The sequence below is a fragment of the Rattus rattus genome, chromosome 7 (assembly GCF_011064425.1).
Source record: "Rattus rattus isolate New Zealand chromosome 7, Rrattus_CSIRO_v1, whole genome shotgun sequence".
Taxonomy (NCBI): domain Eukaryota; kingdom Metazoa; phylum Chordata; class Mammalia; order Rodentia; family Muridae; genus Rattus; species Rattus rattus.
In genome coordinates, this window is record NC_046160.1 from 65,986,680 (window position 1) to 66,000,029 (window position 13,350).

Below are 13,350 nucleotides of genomic sequence, written 5' to 3' on the forward strand. Positions count from 1 at the left end.
ATGTTACAGTTGGAATTTACATCGAGAGGCACTGTAGTATTGACTATTAAGACTAGCTCAGACAATGTAGTCAAATAAGTGTCAGTTTGCAATATGACTATAGTCATAACTGTAGGCAAATTACCCATTGTTCAGTTATAAAAATGAGAAAAATAGTACTTCATGAAGTTGTTCTGAAGACTGAATGGGTGCTTTGGGTTTTGTTTTGGGTAGGGTTTTATTTATTTGTGGGTTGTTTTTTTTGTTGTTGTTTGTTTGTTTGTTTGTACAAATAAGTAAAAATAAACTTTTACCAAAATTTTATTCAGAAAATCTTTAGTGACAATTTAGGGTTCTACCGAGTTATGTGGCTCAATGGTGGAGTACTTGCCTAAATTTTGAGATGCCCTGAGTATGATCCCTAGCACAAGAAAATAGACTGCAATAATCATAAAACCCATCTGTTCTTTTAAAGTTTTATTGTTGCTATCAGTGATATATAAAATTATACTATCTTCATAATCCTTCCAAGTCCCATTTTTTAAAAATGTCAAACTAATAATAATATAGTAATGGTTGGTATTTTGTTAACAAGGTATATGGAAACTATAGACCTTAATATAGAGACCAGTGAGTGATACTTTGTGAACATACCAGGCTGAATTAAAAATTGGATTTTATTTAAAGGATTATGAAAAGATGACAGGGCAGAGTATATTCACAGAGTCACAATACTGGCTTACCTTCCTGTATTCTAGAACTGTTTTTGGCTATGTACAAAAATAAACAGCATAGCCAAAAGCATGTTTGATGCATGAAGAACACAAAGAGAAGGCAGCTTATTTGGACTGACAAAAATAAGAACAGGAAAAGTAAAAAGATGGAGGAGCAATGCCAGGTTATACCAGGCAGTGCTTTTCACATTAGGACTCATTGATTAGCTTTAGTCTGTATAATCATAAAAAAGTTTGTTTCAGAATATATAAAATTTTTCACTCTATATTCTATGTTTTTATGCTAGAAGACCACACTCTTTAATGAAAAAAAAAAACATTATATGATTTGCATTCTTTATTGGAAAATAGAGCATAAGCTATTCAGACTTCAGTTAAAAGAAACACCGTTATGCCGACCTAGTTTTCTTTTGAATTACTGTGATAAATCCCATGGCCACGAGCAACTTAGAGAAAGAAAGGGTTTTTTGACTTATGTATCCCACATTATTGAAGGTAAATGCAAGACAGGAGCTAAGGCAGAATCTGTAGGGGAATGATGTTACTGGCTTGCTCTCTAACTCCTGCTCAACTAACTTTTATATACAGCCCAGCACTCTTTGCCTAGCACATGCACAGTGAGTGAGCTAGTCCCTACCACATGAATCTTTTGGCAAGAAAATAGCCTATACACATACCCACAGACAGATCTGTTTGAGGATATCCTGAAGTCACTTTGACAGCTGAAGCTAGCTAGGTAGGGGCTAGACTGTAACTTGGTGAACATTTTTTTTTTTTAATGCTGCATGTTCTCACAAGTAGTGAGGACATATAACAGTGAATAAAATTGTCAAAGCCTTCATGGAGCTAGATTTCTAGGAGAAAGACAAACACGTGTTTTTGATAGGTTGATAAGATTGTAGTTATAATGTAGTATGATTCTTTGATTTTATTCTTCTACTCTTCATGTCCACTAAATATCAAGTCTGTTTTTTTCTTAATTATTTTTCCACTTTCTGTCCCTTACCACAACTTTACTCACTATTTCTCATTCAGGAACTACTAGTGTTAACAGTTGTTCTTTGCCAACTTCTATTTTTACCCTCACTTAGTTCTGATGCCAAGATGATTGTAAAACGTTTTTGCATAAAGTTGTTTTTATTTTGTATGCTTTGCTTATATATACATCTGTGTACCACCTGTGTTCCTGATACCTGTGGTGGTCCTAAGTGGGCATCAGTTGCCCTGGATCTAGAGTTCCAGATAGTTAATAGATCACAGTGTGGGTGATGGGATGTGAACTCCGGTTCTCTACAAGAGCAACAAGTATTCTTAACTGCTGAGCCATCTCTCTAGCCCCAAAGATTTTTCAGTGTTTAAAATAGTCCTTTATCTCTGTACTATAGACACTAAAATAATTAACACTAGTTGTACTAAGTGGTTACACCATCTTCCCTTTTCTCATAAACAACAGTTAACTAACAACTATTAATAACAGCAGTTACCCAGGAGTATCATTTTGTGGCACATCTTAACATGCTACTAGTAGTTTGAGAGTATGGTACCCAAAACAGGCCATCTGAGAATTTATGAGGAATCTATGTTATTCAGCCTTACCAAAGGTTCAATAAATCACAAACATTAAATAGCCACCAGCAATTTATATTCAAAAAGCCCTCCAGAAGGTTCTGATAAATGTTATAATTCACTGTTATAATTCACTTTCCCTTCCTTAAACTTTACCTTGTCCATGAAGCTTTCCCTGGTCAACCAAATTTCTGATAACAGTATCTTCAGTTAGACTTCATACTGTATCCTTAACTTTGTAGGTCATCCCAGAGCCTAGCACTTGACTGCTACATAGAAATACCACACCGTACATATTAACTGCCTACTACTTATTAAGAAATGATTGGCTTTATTCTGACTTGTTTCAGTTGAGTCTCTTATAATTAGAACACAATGTTTGGCTACATATTTTACTTTAGATTCCTGTGTCTGGGGATTTCCTATGCCTTGTATGTGGGCCCCCATCCTAAACCACCCCTCCCCCCAAGTTTTAAAGATTTTCCTGCTATGTGCTATCTGGACAGTTTTTTCTGCCTTTCCTTCTGTAGCTCAGGCTGGCCTGGAGTCCACTATCCTACTGCTTCAGCCTCCTGATAACTTGGATTATAGATGTATACTACTATACCCAGTGTGAACTGTTTCTTTATATGTACAAAATAAGAGAATTGAATAAATTCTATCTCGTGATGTAATAATTCATAGTTTATGTCTTAAGGTTAGCATCTCACATGTCTTGCTTACTTAGTGATAGTGCTTGCTCACATACTTAAAGGACTGGGGAAAAGTCATTTTATACTCTGTGACCATTTGTTAATTTCTGTTGAATCATGAGAAATCTTAAAGTAGAATTTATTGAGTGTTGTCTTAAATATAAAATTTTAATTTTAATAGTGTACAAAATGCTTACTGTTTTAAAAGATTGTTCATAGTCTACTAGGAGCTAACTTTCTTGAAAGTTAAAAATATTCTTGGCTGGATAAGTTATGCTAGGTTTTCCAGAGTTGGTTTAAAAGAGATGACACACCCTGATTTATTTCCCAGAGTAGTCTAAAAGCTTAGATACACATGTTTGTCACTTGGCCTTCTCAACCTAGAGGAAAAGGATTTTTTTTTTTTTAATTGAAAAGACCTCTATTTGTAAAGCTTTAAGACTTGGGATACAAGCAACATCTTATAGACTATCTGGCATTCTCACAAGAACTATGTATTGATTGCTCTCTTGTATTAGAATGTAGTTGAATATAGCATGCTAAGAAAAAAATTAATTGGAAGGTAAAATTAGCATGAATGGAAAACTAGCTTTGAGAATCTGTAATTGCGATGATTTCTGATTTCTTTTTTTCTCCCATTTTATAATTTCAGGGTTAGTCAGCAAAATAAAATCAACCTAATGACAGCAGACAACTTATCCATCTGTTTTTGGCCAACTTTGATGAGACCTGACTTTGAAAATCGGGAGTTTCTGTCTACCACTAAAATCCATCAATCTGTCGTTGAAACATTTATTCAACAGTGCCAGTTTTTCTTTTACAATGGAGAAATTGTAGAAACTGCAAATACTGTGGCTGCTCCACCAACTTCAAATCCAGGACAATTGGTGGAGTCAATGGTACCACTTCAATTGCCACCGCCCTTGCAACCTCAGCTAATTCAACCACAGTTGCAGACAGATCCTCTTGGTATTATTTAAATAGAATGTGATTGCAGATGGCCTGAAATTGGACAAAAACAAATCTAGACATGCATGTTTCAGGGGTTAGTAGTGTATTTCATGTTTCATACAGATAATCCACATGAAAATGATGAGACATTTTCTCTTTGAACTATATGGTATTCCCTATTCAGTTACATTACGAATCTAAAAAACATGTGATAAGCATGACCGGAGAGGTTTAATTTTTATAAACAAAAAATAGTTATAAAAATGCAAAGCTGCTGCTGCATGCAACCTTATTGCAATCAGTATATCATTCCTGTGGCAATTTCTGTCACATTATATTGTGAATACAATTTTTCTATAGAAATTAAATGATTTAAAAACTCATATATGAAATGTTTAATGCTTTCAGCCTGCTTTATGGCTGGTTTTGTTATTTGATTGCTAATTTGGGGACCTAATTCCAGCAGTCTGTATAGATAACTAAAGCCCAGTTAAGTATTTTTTAATTTCAGGTTACTATGCCATGCTTGGGATGTTTGAAAGAAAGAAAAAAAGTACATGTAATATGTTTCCCATTTCTGCACCTTCATCTTCTAAGTAAATCTGTGGGTGACTTGCTGAGGAGTGAGTGGACCTGTCTCTTTTACTCACATGTGGGTGACTTGCTGAGGAGTGAGTGGACCTGTCTCTTTTACTCACACACCAAGGACACACCTGTGGTTAAAGTGAGTTGATAATGTGATGTAAAGAATAGTTGTCACCAACTCATTTCTTTATGATCTATAATGAAAGATACATTTTGTATACATGGTTAATTCTGTAAACAGATGCATGTTTAAAAGATCTATGATGGTCTTGTAATCTTAATCTAATATATTTTAGATATTTTAATTTTTCCCTCTTGGGGAATACATTTAGTATAGTGTAGAAAACTACTTCATGACATTTTCATATAAGGTTATATAACTTTTCATACATAAACATGAAGTTTGTTGTAGAAAGTTCTTTAAACCAAACATTTAATCTAGGATTTCAATTTAATCTGTTCCTTGAATCTATTTTTATGTGGCCCTTGAGAATATATCCCAAAAAATTCCATTGCTAATACAGCAATAAAAATACTTTGGGTACTGACAGACTCCTTGGAGTGTGTGTATATATATATAAAATCACAAACTTGTATTCAGACCCTTTCTGTGATGTGTTGTTCTAGAATCCAGAATGGCTTTTGCACCATTTTTTAAACCAGTCCTCCCACCCCCACCCCACCCACCCACCCCACCCCTGTCCCTTTTGCTGTTGGTACCAGAGTTGCTATAAATGACTGCTGCTTTAAGGGTTAAATATTTTTTTAGTGAAGATACAACCAGAACACTAAATTATGATAAACCTTTCTGACTGGGTGATAGGTAAATTTAGTTGGGTTATATTCAAAATTATTTTATTACCAAACCCATACCATTTGTTTTACTGGAGAAGTGGTTTGCTTTTTACTGCTGGGTCATATTTTGTGTAGTAAAGAAATTCTTTGGTCAATGTTGTAATCTTTATATTTCAATTTTAAGGTTTCCTTATTTGTATTATAGTAAATTGATGATTTTGAGATTCAAGGCTCCTAAGAGTTTGATTTGTTCCATTTTGTCTTAAAATATTCTTTCTCAATTGTTAGATCTTAGGTATTGTACTTCCAATTTCAACTAAGATGTCAACATGAACCAGGCTACTATTGAAGTACATGTATATTATAAATTACCTTATTTGTGTTATTATCTTTTCTAAGAGAACAAAGTCCCTATTATTCCTATTGCAAAGCACACAGGAATTTAAGAAAGTACAGTAATTTTTAAAAAGAAAATATCCGGTAAATGTAGTATTCTTAACTTGTTCTATATTACTTATACCTATTGTCTATATAGCTTTAATTTATAGCTGTCAGTTTAACATTGGCATGTCTGGCAAAGAAAATTAAACTTTAAGAGTTTTATAAACTGTTTCTAGGTTGCTAAAGAATTTATTTTTCTACTATAAATGGTATAGACAAAGCATCGACTATGTACAGGATAAAAGCCTGACTATTTCTATTGGAAGTAGGCTTACGAGAGAATTTTCAGAACTGTTCATATCTTTGGTTCCTTCTGTCCTAACTTTACTATTGTAATATGTGAGTCCCAGTTTATTTAAGCTATTATCTTTTATAATGTGTTAATTTAACATTCATTTACATTTAAAACTATTTTTGTTATTAAAATTAGCATTTATAAGTTTCCACATTAACCACTTTACACCTCTTCCAAAACTGATCTCTTACTTTTCTATGCATTCTATCATTGATTTGACACACTACATAGTGAGTCACTTAAATATTCTACATCTGGTTCATTTTACTACTAGGTTACAGATATTGGAAATTAAAGTATGGTTTAAAGCTCAGTCTGTTACACTGACTTGTGTTTGTTTTTGGACAAGGGTATAGGTATATTTTTAAATATTAGAACAGTAATTCTAAGAAGTGATTAACATAATTAAATCATTTGTTGCTTGTAAGTTACTGGAACATTGCACTGTTTAGGGACACATACATACACACATGTGTATATGAGACTAAATGGATTTAAAGAATAGTAGATAATCTTATAATAATGGTAGATAATCTTACAATAATGGGTCAACATTGACATTCACAATATTAAAAAAAATTCCGTCTATACACGTTGCCATTGTTTCATTTTAAAGATCAGTGCTTATTATTCCAATATCAGGCTCAACCGTGTTTAGATAATGTAAAGAAGTATAAAGGGGTCTCTGTTTCAGGTATTTTTTAGTAGATTTTTTTAAAGTCAAATTCTGTTTGTTATGCACTTATCAAGGTATACAGATATCTTAACAAAATTCCAGGCACAATCTCAGTGTTTAAAGTGATATTTTAATAGTACTTCCCCCCACTTCTTAAAATTTACAGTGTAAATACCGTAGATAACAGCAATCTAACTTACCCAAAAGAGCAGACTTTTTTTTCTATACTATATGTAAATATTAAAAACTTTTTGGTCGGTTGGTTAATGGTTTAGTTAACCATTAACCATAATGGTGGGTTTTGTTTGTTTTTTGAGGTACTGAAATCTACTTTCTAATATCTCTTAGATATAAACAAAGGGTCTATTATGGAGTAATAATTATGATGCTATTTGTCAATGGAGGGGTGGGTGCGTGTGTGTGTGTGTGTTTGTGTGTGTGTGTGTGTGTTTGTGTGTATGTGTGTGTGTACACGACTTTAAAATGTCAAAAGTAGTAAGTTTCTCTTTATAGTTAATATAATTTTATGCTTTATCCAGATGATGCTGCCATAATTTAAGTATCAGTAAAGCTTTCTGATGTACTGAATGCTTTGCATATTAAGAAACAGGGCAATTTTAAATTAAAGTTTGCCTGTATTTACTATTTTGTTGATAAAAATTAGCCAATTTTAAGTAAAATAAGAACATTTAAAGTTTTATATTAATATAATTAAGATTTAACTGGATGGTTTTATTATTGAACTTTACTTATACAATGAAAGGAGATGAAAAACCCATTCTGAGTATATGTGAATATAAGCTTTTAAAAGTGACTAGGGATGTATAGTTCAGTTGGTAGAGTGTTTGCCTAGCTTTCATGAAACCCTGGATTCAGCCCTCACCCAGCACTACATAAACCAAGCCTGGTGGCACCTATAGATGATCCTAGCACATAGGAGACAGGCAGAAAAATCAAAGGTCAGAGTCGTCCTTGACTACATGTGAGTTTGAGTACAACCTGCAGCACATTAGAACCTGCCTTTTAAAAAGGTTTAAAAAATAGTCAAGTAAACAAAATAAAATGTACAAATTAAACAAGTGTATGTGAATCTGGATTTTGAGAGATATTCTTTCAAACCACTGGAAATATTTTTAAACCCAGTTACAGCAGAGATTAATATTGAAAAATGTTTTTGCTTTTTCTTCATGGCTTGGAAAATAAGATGAACCCAACTTTATGACTATGCTATTATGTGTGGGTCTGGTGAGTTAAATATTTATGCATATCTCGGATTTGAATTCTTAGGCTTTTCCAGTTACCAAATACTTGAAAGTAAAAAATAATATTTCATTAAGGAAGATACCATTCTTTAAAACCATTTTCTTGGGGCTGGTGAAATGGCTCTGTGGTTAGAACACTTAACTGCTTTTCCAGAGGACACGGATTCTGTTCCCAGCACTCAGATAATGCTCTTCACAAGCTGCTGTGACTCAGCTCAGAGGACCTAACATCTTCAGGTCTCCAGGCCACTGCATTCCCATGCACATATCCACTCACACAGATTGAAAAACGAAAAGTATACCAAAACCATTTATTATAGCACTGATTACATCTAGTGATTTGCTGTGATACAAGTACCCTGGTTTTTATAAAACAGTTACAATATAATTTTAATGAACTCGAGGAAATCTTGACTATTTATTTGACTCTCATTATCATCCTATATACATGATTATATATTATAGACAAAATTATTACCTTTCCTGGAGGATGGAGAAAAGGAACCACAGAATTTCATATTTCCATCTTAGTTGAATGGTGTAAAATCAGTTTTTATGAAGAGTTTAGAAGTAGCCATATTGGTTTTAGAAAGCCAGTGAATGACAGTAAAATTTAACATTTTTTATGTTTAGTATTAGTGTTGACAGTTCTTGCTTACCAATTGTTAGAAATGTTAAGATTTGCATACGTGTGTATGTGTATATGTGTATATACACACACACATATATATTTCATATATACAACTGTAAGTAGCTGTCAAAGAATTTATGGTTGTAAAACTAAACTTGTTAATTACCATAGTGAAGATTTTATGTTCAGTTTTCTTGAAATAGTAAAGTAGTGAGTTATTTTGTAATGGCCTCTCCTAACATTTTCAAATTTATATTGTTTTATTTCAACATAAGCAATACAGATTTACCAACTGATTCACCAAATCTTTTTAATTTAAGATCTGTATTTCCTCACTAGATCGTTTTCTTATGTACTTGAATTGTGAATGCTTTGATCAATATTGTCTAAGTCTAGAATACTTTGTCAGTTTTATGTTTGAAGCTCTTTTTCTCCTGATTCTTGTTGTTTCATTTTGTCCAGATAAACTTAGGTATTGAAGAAATGATAGCTAGGGTCAGAAACAGTATGTGTGACTGTCATTATTTGTACAGGAGTCCAAGTTAAGTTTGTAGATGGAATTATTAAGAACAAGACAATATAAAAAAAAAAAGAAAAGAAAAACAGTTAGCTGTATCTTCCCTGGTTCTTAAATTTTTCTCTTCTAGATTGTGGCAGTCATACATGCCTGTGGAATATTTTTTAGTTAGAATATTGTGAGACTTTCTAGTAGTGTACTTATAAAATACAAATTGTTTTATATAGTACTTCAGTTATAAAGTAACTGTTGGGTTACCTTTAAATTACTATTTTCGTGGTATAGATCAGGAATTAACAATTTTTCTTTTTTAGAAGTCAGATAATATATTAAAGTTTCCAGGCCAATTGATCACTATTGTACTACTTATTTTTAATCCTCTAGTCTGTAAGTAGCCATTAATAAAATAGACATGAATATGAGTGTTCTAATTAAATTATTAGGCTAGTAGAATTTAGTTGGCTAATCACTAGCATAGATTGTTAGTAAAATTAAAGCCTCCCATCTATTCCTGTATCTGTATGTAATTTATTAATTTATAATACAGATTGAAGTAAAATTTTACAAGTGACAGTGATACTTATCCTCATCATTTTCTTGCAAAGGAAATTGTCTTTCTTAGTTGTAGGAAATAAATAAGGAGAGTTGTATGTGAAGGATCTTATTTATATTCTGAAGGGTGAGTTTTGAGGACATTAGTTATATAGTTTTGCTAATCATGAAAACAGTAAATATTACATTTTAGCAGATTTTTTGAGAATCATCAGATTGCAAAGATAAGTGGCAGTTAATGAGTTGTCTCCAGCATATGTGCCACACTCACTAGAGAATACTTACATTCTTGTGGGAAATCACATGGAGGAGACAGTTCAGCAGCACATTCAGACGATGTTTTTTTATGGGACATTGGAGAGTTCAGAATGGAGAAAACTAAGTGTACTCATAGAAAATAAGTTGTGCTTTGGCATTTCTAATCAATAGAAAAATTATATTGACTGTAGAAGGAAAAGTCACCAGAAGATCTTATATCTTCTTCACAACTATATCCTCTGGTCTTAACAAAATAAACTTGATGACAGATCAGAGAATTCACTCTTGCGCCATGAATGAATTGACTATTAAAAAGCCTTTACCCAGAATTCCATGTTGAAGAAAAACTTAGATACTGAATGAAAATATTAACTACAAATCAAACCTCTTATAACCAGTCTCCAAAGTAATCGTCAGAGATCATGGTCCTTGGAATTCAGCTGTGTATGTCTCTACTTTCTTGTTCTAAGAATATTACTCTATGTGAATGCAAGCATCTTCTGTGATCAACAGTTGACTGGAAGTGAAGTTAGAACTGGATAAACATGCTTCCTTGCTCAGTCCAAAGGCCAAAATAAAAGAGCAAAATTATTTAGGATTTAATGTCCAACACAAAGCGGTGCTTCAAATACAATCGTTTTTGGTCAGTGAGTAGGCTCTGCTAATAAAATAGCTTGTTGCCAAGTCTAATAAGTTAGAACCTAGAGCTCATTTTATACAAGGAGAAAACTACCACAAGTATCATCTGGCCTCCCACATGCCATCATGCACACACCTACATACATAAAGTTCATATTCCTTGTGGATTAAATAGGCTTTCTCCATCAATGTATTTTTAAGAGGTTCAGAGTGTTTCTTTACATGATCTGAAGTACATAAAAGGACTTTTAGAAGTTACTCTGAGGGAAAATGAGCCACATTAAATTGTACTTGTAATTCCAAGTTTACATGCAACCATATGGCTTTACAAGTGAGTTTTACTAAATCTTTAGAGAATAAACTCTTTACTAGATAATCAGACCCATATAAACTTATTGACAAAACTCAACAAGAATATACTTGTAGGCAATCATGTTCACAAATAAATGCAAATACCTTAACCATTTGTAATGAAATTTATAGTTAAAAGTTAATTTTGAAAAAACTACAGTGCAGAATAAAAAGTATGTGGTTATGTCAGTAGATGTAAAAAGTGTTAAATTTTTATGTAAGTGTACAAATACGATCAGCTGGTGTTGCCACACTGTTTTCAGGCAAAAGAAAAAAAATCACATCAATGGATATGCAGGACATTCAATCCTACAAGGTTCACTTTAGCAGGATAATGCAGTTGTAAATTACCAAGAACAAGGAATAATTAGGAAGAACAAGTCTTTTGAAATGTGCTTCATCTTTTGTCTCCTACTACAGACAATCACAGTACAGCATCTGTTGGACTTTTTATAGCCTTTGAAGATAAAATATTGTACATGAGGGCCTCTCAGCTTTGGCATTGTTGGCATTTGGACCAGATAGTTATATGTGTAGAGAGCTACCTTGTATATTATAAGATCTCTAACAACATCCCTGGCCTTTACCAGAGTTAATGCCATTAGCACTCTTATCTACTCCAAGAGCCGAGATCCAACATGGCTTCAGACTTCTAGTGTTCTTTATGTATATGAGTACACTGTGGCTGTCTTCAGACACACCAGAAGAGGGGGCATCAGATCCCATTATAGATGGTTCTGAGCTACCATGTGGTTGCTGGGAATTAAACTCAGGACCTCTGGAATAGCAATCAGTGCTCTTAAACACTGAGCAAACATAATCATGGTTTGAAGCTAGTATATATCTACTTTGAATTCTGATATAACATTCTCACAAAGAGGAGGCTGCCAAACCCAAAACAGTCAAGGAAAAACTGTTCAGAAAACACAAGTTTGTGTGCAAACACCTCTTTCTTGACCTGTACCATATAGGTGACCATATTGGAGAGGTAAGTAGCAAGGAAGATGTAATGAATTTATGAAATGCCCCTTAGAAGCATGTAATAAGCTTCTGAAACAAGGCCAAATTATCTGAAAAACAGCTGCATGTTTCTTGACACAGAAATGCCTGACAACAATGCAGGTCAAACTGCCAATAAGATGGCAGTTTTATGGACTTGAGTGCATACAGATAGCCAGGCTGATCAGCAATCCACTGTAAAATAAGGATAGTCCATCTGGGTTTGCACCTGAGCACAATTCAGCAGCACGCACAAACCACTTGTGTTGTTTACCTCCCCTGGTTATCCATTTTCCATCCCTCAACGTATACTTATGGTAGTGTGAAAGGCCCCGTATAATCAAATGGAAAATTTAAAAAGTGATTTATAAACTAGAAACATGTCTTTGATATCCAAACTAATCCAGAGGCATAATGCCTCTGTTTGAATATATCAGTCTAGTAGACAATATATGCCATCATCACTCGAGGGCCCAGTTACCTGAAAAGTAGCTTAGAGGCCTCCAAAGTTGCATGAAGTAGCTAACTAAACTGTGCTTTGTCATGTGTTTCCCTATACACCAATATAAGCATTGGCCTAATGCTTTCCCCTTGCTCCTGTTATTTTGCCTCCTGGCCATCCTGATGTTTTTCCCTGTGCAGCATGTGTCTCTATCCATAGGATCTGTCAGTATTGTGAACTTTGTCTCATCTGTCATTCCTCTTGTAGTTACACCTGAGTGATCATATAAAAAAAAAAAAAAAAAAAAACCAAAGGATGGTCTTAAATAGTAATAAGCTTCTTCTCAACTGGCCAGATTCTACTCTGGTCCCACACTCGGTCTGGCCCTTGCCCAGACTGACTGGCTAGTTCTAGATTCCAAGACAGTATCTGCTCTACCTACCACCACACATGTCCCTTCTGTACTGAGTCCAACCTCTCACACAGCCAGATCTACCTCCTCCAGAGTCTAGGAAGAAGAATCCTAAGTCAGTGACACAGACCAGACTTTTAACAAGGTAATAGAAAACTTCCTCCAAATTAAGGAAGGATACACAACACAAATACAAGAAGCACATGAGACACCAGCTAGACAATTCCAAGAAAAAAAAAATCTCCACTGGATAGTTAAAACGTTAAATACAGATAAGAAAGATAACAAGGTAATAGAAAACTTCCTCCAACTTAAGGAATGATACCCAAAAGAAATACAAGAAGCACATGAAACACCAGCTAGACAATTCTGGGGGGAAAAAAATCTCCACAGGATAGTTAAAACATTAGATACAGATAAGAAAGAAATCACAAAGGAAAACTCATCAGAATGACATTTCTTAATGGAAACTTTGAAAACCTGGAGCAATGCATTTCTAAGTCTTAAAATACTGTGATGGCTAGCTTAGAGTAATATACCCAGTAAAAACATACCTCCCATACTTGAAGGAGA

At 33.8% G+C, this 13,350-nt stretch overlaps 1 protein-coding gene across 1 annotated transcript in view; it reads left to right on the forward strand.

Annotated features, from left to right (window-relative positions):
• Arhgap5 (Rho GTPase activating protein 5) overlaps positions 1-4,538 on the forward strand; it is a 59,677-nt gene extending 55,139 nt beyond the window's left edge. The window contains exon 7 of the mRNA XM_032907723.1: positions 3,624-4,538. Within this exon, the coding sequence (XP_032763614.1) occupies positions 3,624-3,951 (328 nt within the window). The 3' untranslated portion in view covers positions 3,952-4,538. The remainder of the gene's footprint in view (positions 1-3,623) is intronic.
• Positions 4,539-13,350: the final 8,812 nt, after the last annotated feature.